General features: G+C 41.1%; 1 protein-coding gene across 3 annotated transcripts; it reads right to left on the bottom strand.

Annotated features, from left to right (window-relative positions):
• Positions 1-536: 536 nt before the first annotated feature.
• Positions 537-17,666, bottom strand: bcl2l12 (BCL2 like 12). Of its 3 annotated transcripts, none has more exons than XM_066642306.1 (8): positions 17,514-17,666; positions 8,418-8,585; positions 6,978-7,224; positions 6,547-6,742; positions 5,051-5,158; positions 4,847-4,920; positions 3,004-3,264; positions 537-2,270 (listed from the first exon to the last, which is right to left on the bottom strand). In XM_066642306.1, the coding sequence occupies exons 2-8, from the start codon at positions 8,582-8,584 to the stop codon at positions 2,232-2,234; spliced, it is 1,092 nt and encodes a 363-aa protein (XP_066498403.1). In that variant the 5' UTR covers position 8,585; positions 17,514-17,666; the 3' UTR covers positions 537-2,231. The 3 variants fall into 3 exon arrangements, with proteins under 3 accessions (XP_066498403.1, XP_066498404.1, XP_066498402.1); XM_066642307.1 differs by having other exon boundaries at positions 17,529-17,658; XM_066642305.1 differs by lacking the exon at positions 17,514-17,666 and adding an exon at positions 13,692-13,968.
• Between the last annotated feature and the right edge of the window lie 1,475 nt (positions 17,667-19,141).

Raw genomic sequence — 19,141 nt, 5'->3', positions numbered from 1 at the left:
TTAAGCTCTGATTTGTCTTCATAGTTACAACATAGGCCAATTCTTTGAGCTATTTCTGCAATTCTGAGACGTCCGTTTCTTAAATATGTTTCAATTTTGTTTTTTGGACTTGCTTTTGGACTTGTTTATCTCTCTGTACTGATTTTCAAGTTTTGGAATATTTCTGGTTTTGTGTTAATTTATACTGTACATTGTTAAAGAAACGTGCAACCGATCCTCACCCTTGGTTTGGAGTGATTAATGACATTTACAGATCTGTAAACCATGTCAAATGAATGAATAATAGTCTGACTCAATTAATTCTAATCCATAATGGTTCTAAGAACAGAAATAAGTTATTACTTAGTCTCAAATACACACAGCAGTTAAAATAAAAAGTCTGCCTTTCTTATTACTTTGTTTTATGTGGAGAAACTTGAGGTTCGATTGTCTTAGTGATCCGACTGTATCCATCCGTCTCCTGGCAACAGCAGGGCGATTTGTTCAGACACGTTACAGTTTTATTCACACACAAACCAAAAGGAAGGGAAGATTTTTATAATGTAGTGGAGCAAAAAGCTTATTTGACTTGTAAATGTAGTGGAGTTAAAGTAAAAAAGCAAAATAAAACTAATTCAGTAAAGTACATACACAAACAAAGTACTTAAGTATTAAATTCACGTATCACATTACATAAATATTTTAATGAATTACATTTACTTCGTTACTTTCCTCCACCCAGTGGTGGTGTGTTGTGCTGCTGGAGTTTTTAAACCCTGTGTCCACACACTGTCCACTCTGTGAGACACTCCTCCATCGTTGGTCCACCTTGTAAAGTCAGAGACAGTAGCTCATCTGTTGCTGTACAGTGTGTGTCGGTCGTCCTCTAATCCTTCATCAGTGACACAGGACGCTGTCAGCTGGATGTTTTTGGTCGGTGGACTATTCTCAGTCCAGCAGTGACACTGAGGAGTTTAAACACTCCAGCAGCACTGCTGTGTCTGATCCACTTGCACCAGCACAACACACACTAACACACCACCACCATGTCAGTGTCACAGCAGCACTGAGAATGATCCACCACCACATCAGACCTGCTCTGAGGGGGTCCTGAGCACTGAAGAACAGGGGGAAATGAGAGAACAATCTATGCAAATGGACTAAACTCTGTGACTTTGGAGCTACAGAGTTCTTCTGTATTATCAGTGGAGCTGAGAGAATAGACAGTATGTGTAGAAACAAGCAGATGCTGATAATGTTATGGTTGATCAGTGTGTATTACAGGATTGGATGTAGTATTTATGAGCTTTATTCTAAAAAGAATTATTTTTTCCTGATGCCAGGATGATACTTTTTTCACTCCCAGGGCCATGAAGAGTCACTGAATGATTTAATGAACTATACAGTGGCCTTCATAGTCACCAAATGCTAACTCAGTTTAACATGCACAGGAAATTTGATTCTCTACTATCAAAACACCAACAGATGGAGTGTGTTTTGGAAAATGGTGATCATTTAGTACTGTACAGGTGCAGACAGTAGTTCTGATGCAGAAGTGTTAAGAAGCTGTTCAGGATGCATATGGTGGCCCAAAACATTTCCTTTGTCACTTGTTTATGTGCCATACAAGACCCTACATTTGAGCTTTACATAAACAGAGTGCAGCAGTCATCATAATATTGCGCCATAACACTTCTTTTCATCAATTTCTCTGGAACACTTTCCTGTTTTGATATTTGCTGCTTCTTTCTATAAACTATTATTAAATAAATTAAACGATTGCTTATTTTTATTGTCAGTGTTTTCTGTCTTTTTTAACATATAAATGTAAAAATACCCCCAAAATCCTTTTACATTACAGTCACTTTACATCAAAACCACAAATTTTGATGTCTGCATTTAACCCATCTGTGGCAGAGTGTAGACACACACCTAAAACAGCAGGCAGCCACAGGTTCTTCACTCCCGCCCCCATTTTTCTTTCCGGTCCCAAGCCCACTTCACTAACTTCTAAGGCACTGCTGCCATCCAATAATAAACACAAACACGCTGGTAGCATTTCTATTATATAACTTATATTCTGGTATAAAAGGGTACATTAAAACTGTACCAGTACTTTAAAAAACATAAATATATCTATAGAAACCCAACACCAGTTATTGTTCATGCTGATCGCCTCCTCAGAGGTCACAGTAAAGTTCACGTTCAGATGAGGTAAAGCACTTCATTCTTGATGTTGTGTTACTCTGCGTTCAGTCGTAGTCTAGCGGCTCCATCTGGAGAATACTTTCCTGTGGATAAAAAGAAACATGGAAAATGAAACTGAATGTGGCCACTTACTCAGTGCTGCCACATTGTGGTGGTATCAGACACTGCACATGAAGCAGAGACTAGTGCACTGAGACACTTGAATGCTGGGATCAGACTACACGATACACGATTTCTGTCTTTCACCAGGTTCATGCCGTGTCTCGGGCGAGAGACTGGGCGCATTACACGTTTGACACGAACAACTCTTCATTCATGCTGTTGCTTGGGTTTAGATGTCAAACAAAAGATTTAAACAATTGTAACACTCCACTTTTCCTCGGGGAGTTGTGGGGTGTCACACATTGCTGATCTTTGATTATGTCGCGCTACACGACCGCTCCTCGTCCAACACTCACATTCAGTTCAGGCACTGGGTATTTGTCAGAAACAACAAAATCGGGCTAAATTTGTTTAGTCTGAACCGGACATAAGTTGCACCCACTGCTGGCAGGTGTTCGACTAAACACAAACACTGTATAAATCACCACAGAAAGTACTAACAGCATGTGATGAGTCTCAGGTCACAGTGACTATAGTGTGGGCAAGAGGTGTGTGAAGCCTCCCAGCACTGGGCTGTGGAGCAGCTAGTATATTAAGAATGAGTTGTACTGGCTTTTATGATTCATAAGCACCTAAGCAGGTAGGAGTGACACACAGAGAGAGAGAGGGAGAGACACAAACAATAAAACACAAGAGAGATAGAGTGCTGCTCACCCATCCTCCGTGGTTCTTGACCCACGGTGCGAATGTCTCCATGTATCTCTCAGCGTAACCCTCAGCTCGTTGCCGAACCCCAGTTGCCGTGACAATACGGCGACTCATCTCCATGGAGATGGCGACACGGTGCAGCGTTGGGCTGACCGGAGCTGGTAGGGGCGGGTCCACAGTTTCACTCGCACATGAGTCCAGCAGCTTTGCGAAAGATGGGTATGACATGCGATTCAGAGAGGCACGAAGCAACGGGTTGGAGTTTATCTGTAACACACACACACACACAGGAATCAATCAGGATGTTCACCAGACAACGTTCTCGCTGTTCTAAAAATGCACCAGAGTACTAGTAGCAACTTAACAGCCCTGTCGTTGGCATTAGAACAGATTAGTTTATTTCAGGGGCGTTCAGTAAAACTCAGTAAGGTCCCGTTGTTAAAACTTTCTCTCAGCAAAATTTCAAACCTCAGGCCTTGTTCTTCGTCTCATAGTGGGGCTTCACACAGGGCTGGACAAAAATTCAACGTCAATATATATCGCAATTTTAAATGATTTTCATTATTTCAGTACACATTTACTGCATCTGTCACTGACTGACGGTCATTAGAGGGCGCTGTCATCTGTTCAGCACTCAGTTTTAAAGTTAGTTTAAAAATATTAATATTGACAAAGCCAAGAGGTGGTTGTTTGATGATGATGTCATGTTTCTGGTTTGTTCTTGGAAGTTTTCCAGTGGATTTTATACTGCTCATATCGATGTCAGAATTATATCGTATCGACAGAAACTAAGAAATATATTGTGACTGTAAGGGGTGCGGGGTGCGGACTGACGGAGGGCGGACGCAAACGCTAAGAACACAGACTTTATTTAACAAAACTAAACGAAACAAACACAACACGACTGGGGCATGAAACGGGCAAGGGAAACGAGCAAGAGACACTAAGAACAAGGCGAACATACAAAGAACAATCCAAAGAACAACGAACGCGAAACAAGGAGCAAGGTACAAGAAACTAGGAACAATGAACGACACCAGGAAGTGAGGGAAGGGGACTTAAATACAATAACAAACGAGAAACAGCTGAAGACAATAACGAGACAGAGGCAGGACTAAGGTGGGGCTAGGGGGGAACCAGGGCGGAGCTATGAACAACAACAAAACAAAGCCATGTGCTGAGAACAGGAAAACACGAGACGAGACGAGACGTGAGTGTGACAGTGATATATATTTTGGCCGTATCGTCCAGCCCTGGCTTCACACTGCCGCTTTTGATTCATGCGTCATGATCACGACACGTACGACCGACTGGATTAGAAGCGGCTGCAGGAAAAATGATCCTAAACTACTCCTTCTGTGCCTTTTTAAACCCTCACTTTACTGTATCAGCTTTCCTCACACATTCACTCAAACACTCACACCTACGGTCACTTTTGAGTCTCCAATCCACCTACCAGTGTGTGTTTTTGGAGCATGGGAGGAAACCAGAGCACCTGGAGGAAACCCACACAGACACAGGGAGAACACACCACACTCCTCACAGACAGTCACCCGGAGCGGGACTCAAACCCACAACCTCCAGGACCCTGGATCTGTGACAGAGACACTACCTGCTGCACCACCATTGTTCTTAAGTTGTAAAAAATATATTTGAAATGCAGCATTAAATTGTCCCCTACAAACCATAACAGCAACGTAAATTGATTCTCTTTCAGGGTAATGGGGACGACTACATAGGATGCTGTTTCTCAGATGGAAAATTAAATTCTCAGAACTGAAACTGGAATTAGCAGCTATTTCTATGTCACCTAACCCAGACTGGAGACTATTAGAGAGTTTGTAATCACCTTCTCATTGATGGCATCCCCCTCAGTGATCAGCACCTGAACCAGCGCCTGAATTACTGCCTCTTTGTCGTGTGCTGCAGGGGGAAAAAGAAGGTGGAGTGAGAAGAGAGAAGCAGCTCCACTCAGTGGAGACCAGAGGGAAGGCAACTCAGGGAGAGAGAGACAAACAGGTTTGGGCTTTGATTTAAAGCAGAGCTGAGTTACCTTTGGGCTCGACGGGCTCAGGTTTAACAGGAGAAAGCCTCTTGACGCTGTGCTGAGCAATTCTGTCCAAGGTGTTAGCCACTCCATCGTAGAACTCAGGAGGGTGGGCTGCAGATAATCAGGTGGATATATTTCTACATACACATATCTGTAACAGTGTTTTACATATTGCTGCAAAAGCTTTTATCGCCATTTCTGTCTGAAGTCTGAAATTATGAACTGATTTTAATGTTGTTACACTGTGGACCCTGAACTCCCTTTCGAACACTCAGAACCTTTCTCTTGTAAAGCTGACATTGTGGACAACTTTGTTCAAACACTTACCGCATACAAACACAGTCTAGTCTTAAATCACAACTCTAAAACTGGATCAATGCTCCTTCATAAGGAAAATTACACCTAACTTTATGTTTTGGTCTAAAACACATCTTTCACTTTCCATTGTAACATATTAACATTCAGTGTGCACTAAGATGGGCATTGTGGGCAACCATGGACTAATGGTTACAGAAGAGGGCTTGGGACTGAAAGGTTGCTGACTGGATTCCCACAAGCGGCAGGAAAATTGGGCAGTGGGAGTGAAGGAACAGCGCTGTCCTCCTCCTCAGTGCACGGTTGAGGGGGCCTTGAGCAAGGCACCGACACCACAACTGTTCCCAGGGCACCAGGGATGGCTGCCCCCCGGTCTGGGTGTGTGTTCACAGCCCTTAGCGCACTAGTGTGTGTGTTCACTGCCACAGACGGATTAAATGTGGAAGACACAATTCGTTGTACACTGTACAATGACGAATAATTGCACATTATATTGATAAGATGATGTCCCTTGAGGGTGAATCTCAAGTTTGCTCTCTGACTCAGGGCACTTTGTTGGTGTTTGTTTGTACTGATCAAGAGAATGACTCCCAATTTATTTGAACATTTTGTTACAAACAAATTATATTCTAGATATATTTCCAGATTTACCACTATTTATCTATGATCAATATTCCACATAAAGCTCAAAAAGACATGTGTAGGTCATGGGTAGTGTAATGCTTCATATATATATTAGGGATGCACCAATATTGATAACAGATCATTTTATCTTCTCAATTTCACCTTAATTAAAACAAAACAAAATCTTTTCATCGTGGGCGCTCATAGGACAGTCCTTCTCTTCAGTTTTTGTACATTTCTTTTTTTTTGTACATGTACTTTTTAATTTTATATTTAAGTTTATTAGGCATAGTTTATTTAAACTTTATCAAAGGTTTAGTGAAGGCGCAGAAATGGTTTCTAGAGCGGTGCTGATTAGTGCAGGAGAGTGAGTGAGAGGGTGAAGGACAGAGTGTGTTTGAGTGAATGTGTTTAATCATTTTTCAGCCTGTTTCAGTAATAAATTCTGAACGACTCCAGATCAGTTTTCAGGGGTTTTATAGAACGGCTCCTGCAATGACGTTGAGGAAAATATTTTTCAGTCATTTAACCTGCTCTGTGTGTGTGTGTGTGTAACTTACATGGAGACAGGGCAGGTTTAACAGTCTCATCATCCACAGCAGCAATTGGAAGGTTTACTGGCCTCACCGGACGCTCGTCTTCTTTCTTTATGCTCTTCTTCTTAAAAATTTGTGATAATTTTAATTTGTTCTTTTTTTTCTTTTTCTCATTCGATTTCCGCTCGCCCTCCTCTTCAGACGCAGAGGATCTCTCATCCTGCAGGAGATCAGAAAAACAAGAAAAACAGTGCTGTTTTGAAAATATGTTTGTCATCTGATTTTACTACAATTTCTCAATATTTAAACGGTATAATTATGAAGGGCTACGTTTGATGAATACAGATACACTTCACTTAAACAGAACAAATCTCTCACAGCCTCCCGCCATCGTAAATTCACAAAACAAACCCTAAATTAGCTAACAACAACAACAGCAGCAACACGTCCTGCACCTCTTGGAGCGACCGGATCGTGGCGTGTTTGGATGGAAGCCCCTTCTCCGTCTGTCTCTCCAGAGTGCCATTCTGCGGTTGGTCTGTGCTGCCCTCTTTCTTCGAATTCCGTATTGCTGAATGTGGTCTCAGTCGCCTTTTAATCAGGTTTTTAATCCCATGCTTCTTCTCCTCTGCTGCACTTATCTGTTCATCCAGAGAGTCCCAGCCACTCTCTTCCTTCCTCTGCTTCTCCTTCACTGACGCACTGTTGAATACAGAGAAAGAGGCAAAATGGGGCATGAAGACCTTTGACTACACCTCCGTCAGGCCAATGAGGGACCCTAGGTTCACATAACAAGCCTCAATAATCAATTCAGGTTTTTGAATCAGACTGAATTTAGTTACAGTTGCGGTTCACATTAATAAATGTAAGTGACATTATTCTGTCTGTAATGTGAACAAATCTGTACCTGAAATGGCACACAAGCACACACTGGTATGGCTTACATGGCACCATCCCAAATGGGCCCCTAGATCCTGAGTAGCGCACCATTTAAATCTTTAAATAACGGCTTCTACACCCAAGCACATCACAGTTCCTCTAAAACAAATCCATTTATATTCAGCTCTTATCTGCACGCATTGGTGGAGATGCTGTGGTTTCATCACCCGCACTGTACGCTATTTAGGAAGCATGGATCACTTAGAAAGACGGCCTGCGGTCTCTGCCGGTGCTGGCTGATGACCACAGCACTTAGCGAATGAGTACAGGCAAAAAGACGTGTGAGATCTGTTTGGACTGTTCACTTTCATGACGCATGTCTGCAAATCTGATGCGTACAATCACATATGAACGTGACTCAAATCTGACTTGGAAAGGTTGAATTTGACATGCTTTGACATTGCTTCACAGGTTGCTTTGCTGAAGGACAAAAACACCCCTTTCTTGTTCATACAGACAGTTTCTAGCCATGTTAAAGGAGTTGATGATGTAAGAGGATGATTAAAGGTTATGCCGTTCCTGTTGAAAAGCAAACGTATCATTCATTTCAAACAACCAGCACGTCCGAAAACATATTCCAATCTGATTACAGTCTGAACTTAACAATGTGCGTTATATATTTCAGCCTGAACTGTTTTTAACATGTAGCTCTAGAACTTATTTTTTCCAATTCCCCAGTATTCATTCTAATAGCCCATGTCTATGGCAAGAAGCTGATATATTGACAGCACTGCTACATTAAAACATTAAAATATATATATACATATATATTTTTTTAAATTGACCATTTGCAGCTTGTGAATTTGGGCAGGAAACCATCTGCATTTAATCATCACACGACCAATATCTACACCACACCACAATATTCCTCTGACTCAAATGAAAACATGTTCATATCAGAAGCTTTTAGTTCAGTAACAGCTTGAACTCTCAAAATGTGTGTGTGTGTGTGTTACCTGAATTTGTTGGGGTCATGATATGCGCCCCCGATTCTCCCAGGACGATCTTCAGGGGCTAGTGACAGGGCTTTCCGTAAAAAACTCTTAAGAACCAAACGAGTCTCTGTTTTCACCTCAATGAGAGAGGGAGTGGGCGAGGGAGGTCCAGCTACATCTAAAGACATCCTGAGAGAGAGAGAGAGAGAGAGAGAGAGAGAGAGAGAGAGAGAGAGAAAACAACTATAAAAACATTGGAGGTTTGGCTCCTTCCCAGCTCCAGAGAAAACTCAAACAAACACATAGACACACACTTTTAGCAAGCTCTCATTATCTTCACGTCATGATGAATCACTCTCATGCAGCGTTGCGTAAGATCCTATAGAAACACATCATCGCCACAACACACACACTTCTGCTTCATGGTATTAGCACAATGACATTATAACACACACACACACACACACACACAAACACACACACCAAAACCATGACACAGTGCTGAGATCTGAGGGATAATCCAGGGCTTTGAATAAGCCAGTGACCGTCCAAAACACACATTGTCACTAAGAGAACACCACTTCAAGATTCATGGAGGTGGTCTAATTTTTCAAAAAGTGTTGCCACATTTGACTGTAAATAGATTGTTGAGGACTTTAATATCAACCGGTCTGACTGTGGGGTGGGATCTCAAAATTAAAACCTGAACATCTACCCAACGTAGGAATATCGGAATACCTGAACACTCAGAGCCAGCCCTAAAGAGCTGACAGGGGGCCTTGTGTCACTGTATGCGTGTTGGTGGGCTTCAGACACACACATTAATGTGCGCATGCACTGAACAAGGGATTTGTTTATGATTTGTCCCTTTTTAAATAGAGTTAAGTATAATATCAGAGCACTGCTGTGTCCGATCCACTCACCCCTCACTAACACACCACCACCAGCACTGAGAACGATTGGCCAACAACACAGGAATATGCAAATGATCCCTCTAAACAATCATACTAGTTTATAGCGTGTGAAAACATTATTTATTTCACAAACACAACCTCCCCCAGCAAAACCAAGCTTGGGCTTCCCCCTAAAAGAACATTCCACTGAAGTGGACAGCACACTTCCCTCCTGCTGTGGGTGCAATACTGGAATGTGTTAGTATTTATTAATGTGGCTGGACTGCCCCAACTGCAGCGTCTGCGTTTCCTCAGGGCTTCCACTGCCATCTTCCTTATAGACCATTCATTCCACTTCCTCTTCCTCCCGCTGCAGCATCATCTCCACACCTCGCAGTGTCAATGAAAATAATGCACTGTGAGAGAGTGTGTGAGTGACTGGGTGAGTGTGTGAGTGACAGGGTGAGTGTGTGAGACTGGGTGAGTGTGTGAGTGACAGGGTGAGTGTGTGAGACTGGGTGAGTGTGTGAGTGACAGGGTGAGTGTGTGAGACTGGGTGAGTGTGTGAGTGACTGGGTGAGACTGGGTGAGTGTGTGAGTGACAGGGTGAGTGTGTGAGTGACAGGGTCAGTGTGTGAGTGACTGGGTGAGTGTGTGAAACTTTCCACAGGTGTGAGTGTGTGAGTGACGGTGTGAGTGTGTAAAACTGTCTACAGGTGAGAGTGTGTGAGTGACTGGGTGAGTTTGTGTGAGTGACAGGGTGGACACAAAGCAGGAACACACCCTGGAGGGGGTGCCACTCACACATTTACTCACACACTGGAATAAATCTTAATGAAAATTTACATTTGTTGTAATTCACTGATAACATTGAAGATACATGTGATTTGATGCTTAAAGCTAAATAAACATAACAGCAATTTACATTCCATTCTCCTGAGAAGTGAGGGATTACATAAAAAGAAACAAATACAGCGTAATCTTATCTGTGAAACTGAGAGTTATCAACATCACTGCTCCAGGGCAATGAGGGAGAAGTGAAAGTAAAAGTGCTGTTGTCGACTTTTGTATCACACACACACACACGCACTCTCTCTCTCTCTTTCTCTCTCTCTCTCTCTCTCTCTCTCTCTCTCTCTGAGGGAAACCTGGAAGTTCCAGCATGTTCACATTTCAGTGTTTTAGCACATGATCCTGCTCAGATTACCTCAGTCATGATGCGGCTGAGTGTGACGTGGAGCAAAGCAACAACTCCATCTTCAGGAACACTTTCAGTGACAACAGTCAACACAGGGCAGAAAAAAAATCACACAGCTGATTTCTCTTACATCCAGAGTATTACATACGCATACTCAAGTAAGAGTATTCCTTGTTGTGTGGGTACGTAAGTAAATAAATCAATAAATAATAAAATAAAGACTGCTTGAATAGATGCACAAAAGTAGCAGCTCAGATACTACTTCATTTTTACTACCACAAAGCAGCAAAATTCTCAAAGTGGCTTATCACCTTACAGTGTTCACAGGTTATGAAGACTCACATAGCTCTGTGGTCCCTGAACCACATTGTTTATGCCCCAGAGAGCTTTCAAAATGAGAGAAAATCACTGGGTGCAAGGTGGGAACACACCCTGGAGGGAGCGCCAGTCCTTCATCGGGCGACACACACACATTCACTCACACCTACGGACACTTTTGAGTCTCCAATCCACCTACCAACGTGTGTTTTTGGAGCGTGGGAGGAAACCGGAGCACCCGGAGGAAACCCACAAGGACACGGGGAGAACACACCAACTCCTCACAGACAGTCACCCCGGAGCAAGACTCAAACCCACAACCTCTAGGATCCTGAAGCTGTGACAGAGACACTACCTGCTGCACCACAGTGCTTTATTATTATTATTATTATTATTATTATTATTATTTCCTTTACTATTTTTAGTTATTACTTCCTGTTTGTCTTAGGTTTTAATGTTCCACTCTTATTTATTCATTTATGATTTTTGTTTCAGATTCTTGAACTTTGCAGATTCAGAGTTTAACATCTATATTTATACCTTATTTATTTTATATATTTTTGTCTTATTCTAAGTTTAAAAGTGCTTTGTTCTCTTTTACGATTTATTTGACTTGATTTTATTGTCAATTTGTTTACATTATTCCTTTACATTTTTAAATTCCAATAATAAAATTTGTTTACATTTTTTTTCTTTCTGTTTTCAGGTCCTTTGTGGTAAAGTTGTAATGCTCAGCGACATCGTAAATGAGGGGTTCCCTCGGTGTACCTTCGAGTGAAAATAAAGGTTGATTGATTGAAAAATACCATCAACTACAAACACAAGTGGTGGATTTTCAAGCCTCGTGGCTGTTTATAGTGCGACTGTATGTTTCTCTAACAGTTATAACCCATACACACATCAGCCACAACATTAGAGTGGCCTCCTTGTTTCTACACTTTTCAGCTCCACTGACTATTTAATGGCACTCTAAAGTCCTGTGATCTTTTTGTCACCCACCCGTTCTTCAATGGTGAAGACCCCCACAGTGGTGGATCACCCTTAGCACTGCTTTAAGTTGCTCCTGAACTGATTTTCGAAAGAATTTCCAAACCAAATTTGGAATTTCCCAACACAGACCTTTGCGTAAATGGGATGGTAGCAGCAAAACATTCCTCTTCAAATTCAACATAAGGACGCACAGATTAAAGAGTTTTGGGTTGATGCTGATGTATATAGAGAATATTTTTCAATTGCTCTCACAGAAATGTTCCCACAGCTGTGGTAAAGCTGTCTCAGGGTAGAGGCTGCTACTTGGGCAAAGGAAAAACACTCTCTATTAATACACTTTGATTCAGGAGAAATGGTGGACGTTCTGGTGTCTACAATCTTTTGGCCACAAGGTGTATGTCACTCAGGTTAAGTTTTTTCTTGCTGTATTCTGTAATTATTTTTGGGTTAAAACCCCAAAGTGACAAAAATATATTCTTTGTTCTTTAAATGAGATCAGAGAGGGTTGTGTGTGACACAGGAACTGTGACTAAAGCATCTGAAATGTTAAAAGTGTTGGAACACACCTTTTAGAAAATAAATATATAAAAATATACTTTTAAAATAAGCGTTTCTCTGGTCTTGATGTCCTCACCACGCACACCATCATTCTGTTAATGCAGTTATTTCACAATCTCACACACTGTTATGTGACTGCATCCAGGACATTCAGTAAAAGTCACTGAGGGATGTCAGGATTTAAACTATAAAGCTGTGTAGGGAACTTTTAGGATCTAGTAAAGGGTTTGTGACTCATATCCACCACGGGCTCTTATGGGTTAAGAAAGAATCCATTAGACGAGAACATCTCCATTTCAGAGTAAAGAGTTGTTGATAAAACGGGGAAATCCCACAGGTGAGATTAGCTATGAGTCAGGGATTTCAGCAGATCATAACAAAACCAAGAAGAAGTATTATTATTATCGACAGTAACAGGAACACAGTACTGTTAATAACAGCACTATTACTATCACTACCACCACAATCACTAGTAATAACAGTGATGAAACTAATAATAAATACCTAACTGTCTCCTCTAATTTAAGATATTTTTTACCAGAAAATGTGGGAATACCTGAGTGAAGTGTAATTTGTTTAAACATGTACGTCTGTGCTGTTGTAGTAAATTAAGGCTTTTATGGCATGTTTGCACTTGTTGAGGCTGTACATAGAAATAGTGGAGTATTAAATATCAAGGCATATTTTGTTGGACTGTCTATTGTTGTCTGATGTGGTTTTACATATGTATTGTTATATTGTACTATAATTTTTTTATTTAATGTTTTATATTTGTATTCTGTTATACTGTTCTATTTTGTGGTAGTTGTGTTCTGTTGGGGTCTAGTTTGCATTTTGCATGTCTCTTTTACACTAAACATTTGCTGTAGTCATTCAGACTAGATAAACTTGCTGACTCAGATTCCTTTACACTGAGGGGGTGGGGAACAGGAGGTGGGGGAAATGTCTTTGGAGAATATTTTGCCTTAAAGTTCCTGCAGAAAACTTCCCTCAATTAATTAGCTTTAAAAATATGATTTTAGCTGATAAAATAACACAAAAGAATATCCAAGGTATAATACTGTATTAGAATCTATATTTCCCGATCTATATATTTATATATGATCCTGACTCGTTCTGTTCCTCTGCATCTGAGCACTTAACATTTAAAAAATCTGGGAGACTTTTTTCACACCTTAACCACTTACTTCTGCAGGTATTTTGAAAATTCAGTGTAGTTCCCCTTTAAGAATGGAGTTACATGTGTGCTCTGCTGCTGCCCTGAGACTTTAGTGGAAAAGGAAATTTAAACCAACTGAAAAAAGCACGTATAACAGCAGTAGACATTGGGTATCTCACCTGTAATTGTCGGAATCAGCTCCAGAAGTACTGTGGAGTGTCCATACAGCAGCTGCAAAGACTTATGTCCGCGGATATCGCGGACAAAACGAAGACAAAAGTCCTCAGAGCCGACAAAGTTCAAGGGTAGTCTTCACTCAATGGACGGCTGCACTTTTTGAACTCAAGTTGAATTAAAACAGATTTAAAGCCTGTTTTCTTGCTCTTTTTCCTCTCAGACAGAGCCCCTTGCTTCTGTGTCTTTCATCGGTCTGTGGAGCACAGTTTTTGGATTATTCCTGCTGAACTCTGTTGTTTTTTGCTGGTGTGAGGACGCCCTCCTAGTTTCTGTGACGCCAGTGGCATTGTTTTTAGACCCCGCCCCCCCTCGCTCTGATTGGTCAGTAGCAGGTAGCAATAGGTGCTAATAATAAATATTTCATAAACAGTAAATTAAATTTCCACGTCGTTTGGAGGAAAATCCTTTGTGAACAGAATGCTTCTTCGTGAAATATTTCACTGTGGTAAACAAGACCTGCTCAACTCAAATGGCTCCCTACTCCTGACATAGTGCACTCAGTATGGCACTAAACCTCTAGGGAAAGTCCAGGATTTGTTGGGTGTATACTGAGCAAAATAAACAGTCAACACCACGGCTGAGCATTTCCGCTTTACACTTCTAGCATTCCAAAGACAGTCCCAGAAACATGGATCCAGGCAGCTAGGGTTTCTTACATCATAAACCTAATTAAGGAACTAAACCTAGGGCATTGTTCTCCCTGTGTCTGCGTGAGTTTCCTCCGGGCGCTCCCTCTCCCAAAAAACACACGTTGGTAGGATTATTGGAGACTCAAAGTGTCCATAGGTGTGAGTGTGTGAGTTGAGTGATGGGAAGTGCGACAGTGTCCTCTTTTTTGTCTGATACTTAGTGTCAGACTGAAAATGTCAATGTAAAGAAGTAAGTTAATGTCCGCACCATATTATCACTAGCGCCTAAACAGACTCTCTGTTGTTAATTTATTAAAGGGTTAAACTCATTAATAAATGTGTGCTGGAGCTGATATGGTTAATTTCGACTGATGGAGGCGACACAGTGAGGTCAGTATTCGGTGAGATCTGAGGGTTAACTGTAGATGGATGTGGGTTTACTATTTGACAAACACCAGATCACTGTTTGCCTTTGTGTCTGTGTTATAACTGCTTATTAATGACTTTCAATGTACTAACGACACAATTAAAAACGATTAATAAGCTGATTTGAAAGTATTTATAAATATTTATGTGTCGTCTTGTGCTAAATTAGTGCTCTCGTTGTGATTTTCTGTAGATATCCACAGTGTGTGTAGACACCTTCTCAGCCAATATTTATTCAGAAATGAAGTGTGTTCATTGTTGCAGTAGCAGCCTTAACAGATACAATAAATCAGTGCTTACCAAAGTTGGGGGAAAGCAAGGGAAATGGCAATAATAAAATAAAAAATAATAAAATAAAATAACCAAAGAAAAATGGAAGTCAGTAGTTTTTGGTATTTTTTATTGAACACACCCTCTCAAAATCACAAAGAGATATTTTATGGTTTGTTTTATGTACTGCAAAATCAAAACTGGAAAACAAGAAGTAAAATGACTCTAAATAAACAATTTATAACCAGTGACTCTGTTTATAAACAAATTTGAACAGAAATGACAATGGACATGAAAACAAGTAACAGAAATCAATGGGACCTTCATAAATTTTAGTGATGTAATGTTTGAGAAACATTTCTATCTCCTTTGTATGAACCAATCAAAGAAAGTTTAGGAGATGGCAATAATCCCACTATGATTTTTCACATTAGTTTTGTTCAAAAAGGCACTGCAGTTTTATGTGGATTACAATCATTTTAAATAATTTCCAGTGGTGTCTGGAAACAAAAGACACGTGTCAGAATTGAGGGGTTCATCTACAAAACAGGGGCACTCCCAGGTAAAAGATTTCACTGCTCCATGGTGCAATGCCGGGGGCTTTTTACACCTTTAGCCAATGTGTGGATATTTGACATCTAAAGAATCTGAATCCACACATAATTAGAATGTTATAAACATGGCTGTATTTTACGATGCAGAAGGAAGAGGCAGGCAGATAGTATAAACACTAATACTGTTTAATGCACAGAAGGATTTAATGTTTACATTAACAGTGAACACAGCTCTGTACATGGTCTCGATTATGGTCCACACTCTGCCCCCCCCAAACCCCGTCCAGCGTCGCGTTAATGCCAGACACTGGTACAAGGATTGGGAGAGAAAGAGAGAGGGAAAAGGACTGGAGAGATGGTGTGTGGGTAATAAATCAGATGATAGGAAGAATACGATAGTCATATCTCACACTGACAGCAATATAAACATATTTAATGCAGCATAAACATATAAACAAGGCTCTGTATGAGGAGGCTGCAAGGTATCAGCTTGCTTTTGTCCAAAAAATAATAATTGAAAGTGAAAAAAGTCGTCTTCTGATTTGGAGTCATCACATCAGAAGAATTTTTGGTTTTATATTTCACTTTCTGTAAAACAGAATCCTCCCCATGCACTCCCTCACCTCCACCCACAGAACACAGACACCTTTCATGCCCTTAAACATCGCAGTGTGTTTGTAACATACAACACTCCCACACACAACACTAGCCCTGATGTTTAACAGTCGTACAACAGTCCACCAGAGATATTCATTACATACTCATTATTCATTCATTCATTAATACTAGTTATTCACAAACTAAAAGTAGTTGCATAATTCATGTCATTTCATGAGTCATTTATTCACAGTCGGTCACTGGTGAACTATCTCTAGTGGTAACTGAACAAATCAGAGCCGTTACAGTGTGGTCACCAAATAAATCCTAGTGGTGACTGATGACTTCACAGTGGCTACCGTAAGATTAGAGTAGGTACTAAACACTTCAGACAGTGATTGCTGGATAAATCTGAGTGGTTACTGAGTAATTTGTAGAGGTTACTCAATACGGAAGAGCAGCTGCTGAACAAATGATTGTATTTTCTGCATAAATCAGAGTAAACACTAAACTATTCACGTCATATTCACACTTCAAATTCAGACTGTAGGAACACAGCACTCTTGTAACAGCAGAGGGAGGAAGAGAGGAAACACTGACCCTGATCGTGAGAAAATACAGAAGAGAGAAATGTAACCCCCCTGCCCCCACACACGCACACACACACACACACATACACACACATTTGGAACCAACATCCGTCACCTGAAAAAAAACTAAAAAGGTCAACGTTCATGAAAAACACCACTCAAAGTTAGTACTGAGAGTCAGAACAGATCAACAGTGAAAAGAAAGATGAAGAAAAGATGTTTTCCAGCAAACGTTTTCTGAACTTTCTGATTTAATGTTTTTTTCGTTTTTTTAACGTGAAGAAAATATAGAGAGTTTGTGTCACATTCTCTTAACCCTTTAAAACCAAATAGACTCATAACTCATAATGAATTCATTAATAGTAACCAATTCTCATCACAGCAGAAATTCATACTGGATCCTGTGTAATTAATAAACATCCCTGAATTATCCATAGTACATACTGAATAATTCATAGCTGTTACGGAAGAAATTAGACCAGTTGCTGAATAATTCATAGCGGTTGCTGAGAATGTCAATAGTAGTTTTGGAATAATGCATAGCGTTTAGTCACAGAAATGACTGACTTATATATAACACCAACTATAGACCTACCCCCCACCACCAGACATGTCACAGAAAAGCCCTTACATTATGAAGGTCAGATCAGTCTAAAAGTGGCCCAGATTAATAAGTTCCATATAAGAGTTATAGTTACCAGAAGTGGACAGACCTTTCCGGAGGCTGTCATTACGTCGTGTCCGCTCTTAATTCCTCTGCTGAACTTTTTAACGCAAGCTCTTCTGTCATTCTCTTCGTTCTCCTCTCGTTGGGTGCGTTATTTCCTCTTCAGCAGAGTTTGATCTGCACCTTCTTCATCTGCGCCGGCTTTATTTAACCTCACTCTCTCTCACACACACACACACACACTATACCTCCTCTGTATCCCTCTATCTCTCCTTCTATCTGCCCCCAAATCACTACCCCCTCGAGAACGCAGTTCTGGACATCAACCATCAACACACTGCCGCTGGGTGAGGCACTTCCCCTGTGACAGGAAACATACAGAAAAAACAGAGAGAGAGAGAGAGAGAGAGAGAGAGAGAGGGTTTGTTATAGATCTAGAAGGGGAGAGGGGAGAGAGAAAAGAGTGATAAAGCACAACACAAACCGTAGGAAAGAGTAAGAAACAGAAAGAAATTTAGAAACGTATATAAGACGTGTACCCACATACATACTCTAAGGGAGATATATGAAAATAATAGAGAAAAATAGATGGAAGAGAGAAACACAAGCATGCGTGTATATAGCGAGAGAGACAGGAAGGGGAGAGAGAGGAAAAAAACACAGAAAGAGAAGATATATAATATACAGTCTTTGTAATTAGTACGATAATTAGTATGATGCTAATTGGACATGGTGAGGGCAGGATAGTGGAGCAGCAAGTAGTGTCGGTTGTGGGTTTGAGTCTCGCTCCGGGTGACTGTCTGTGAAGAGTGTGGTGTGTTCTCCACGTGGGTTTTCTCCGGGTGCTCCGGTTTCCTGCCACGCTCCAAAAACACACGTTGGTAGGTGGATTGGAGACTCAAAAGTGTCCATAGGTGTGAGTGTGTGAGTGAATGTGTGAGTGTGTGTCGCCCTGTGAAGGACTGGTGCCCTCTTCAGGGTGTGTTTCTAGGGATGCTGTTACAGACAATGATTGAATGATTGAATAATTGGACATGGTAAGCTTCAATTACTTAGTAACCTTATTGCTTTAGTGCAAAAAAATAAAAAATAAAGAAACTTAAGGCACCAACAGATTGCAGACATCACATTTATATTAAAAACACCACTCTAGCTCAGCCCCAAAGGATGGAGCTCCACCACTTAAGACAGCACATTATCACTGCTACACAACCCAGTGCTGGGGCTCTTTGGTGGTGACTAAGGTCATGTGTGAAAGCTCTTGAACACAGCGATTATACAAACTGTGCATTTACTCTTTAAAAGAGGTGTCGATAAACGCTGAGACTCATAGCACGTGTGTATTGAGAGTTAGAGTAATGCGAGGGAGGCCAGGGCTGGTCTGGTCAGGTTGAGAAAAAGAGGGTTGGGTGAATTTGGGTAGAGAGGGTCAGAGATGAACAGATAGAGGGAGGGGCAAAGATGGAGAGATGAAGAGAGCGGGTGAAGGGAGCGGTCCGGTCCTTGTTCAAACAGACTAGATAAGAGCGTCCCGCTGTAGGCTCGAGGGGGATCAAGGAGACGTGACCACTGCGGTTGTCAGTAACAGAGGGGGCCGTTTGCGTGATCCAAGGCTTGTTAACATCTCAGACTCTGAATCCAGAGAACCGGAAACTCTCA

The sequence above is a fragment of the Hoplias malabaricus genome, chromosome 13, assembly GCF_029633855.1.
Source record: "Hoplias malabaricus isolate fHopMal1 chromosome 13, fHopMal1.hap1, whole genome shotgun sequence".
In the NCBI taxonomy this organism is placed as follows: Eukaryota; Metazoa; Chordata; class Actinopteri; order Characiformes; family Erythrinidae; genus Hoplias; species Hoplias malabaricus.
Note: the sequence above shows the minus strand (reverse complement) of the source record. Positions and strands in the feature narration are given on the sequence as shown.

Coding starts and splice junctions, on each gene's coding strand:
- bcl2l12 (XM_066642306.1), bottom strand. CDS start 8,584: ATGTCTTTAGATGTAGCTGGACCTCCCTCGCCCACTCCCTCTCTCATT. Junction 5,159..6,546: donor TAAACCTGCCCTGTCTCCAT/GTAAGTTACACA, acceptor GATTATCTGCAG/CCCACCCTCCTGAGTTCTAC. Junction 2,271..3,003: donor TCAAGAACCACGGAGGATGG/GTGAGCAGCACT, acceptor TTTTATCCACAG/GAAAGTATTCTCCAGATGGA.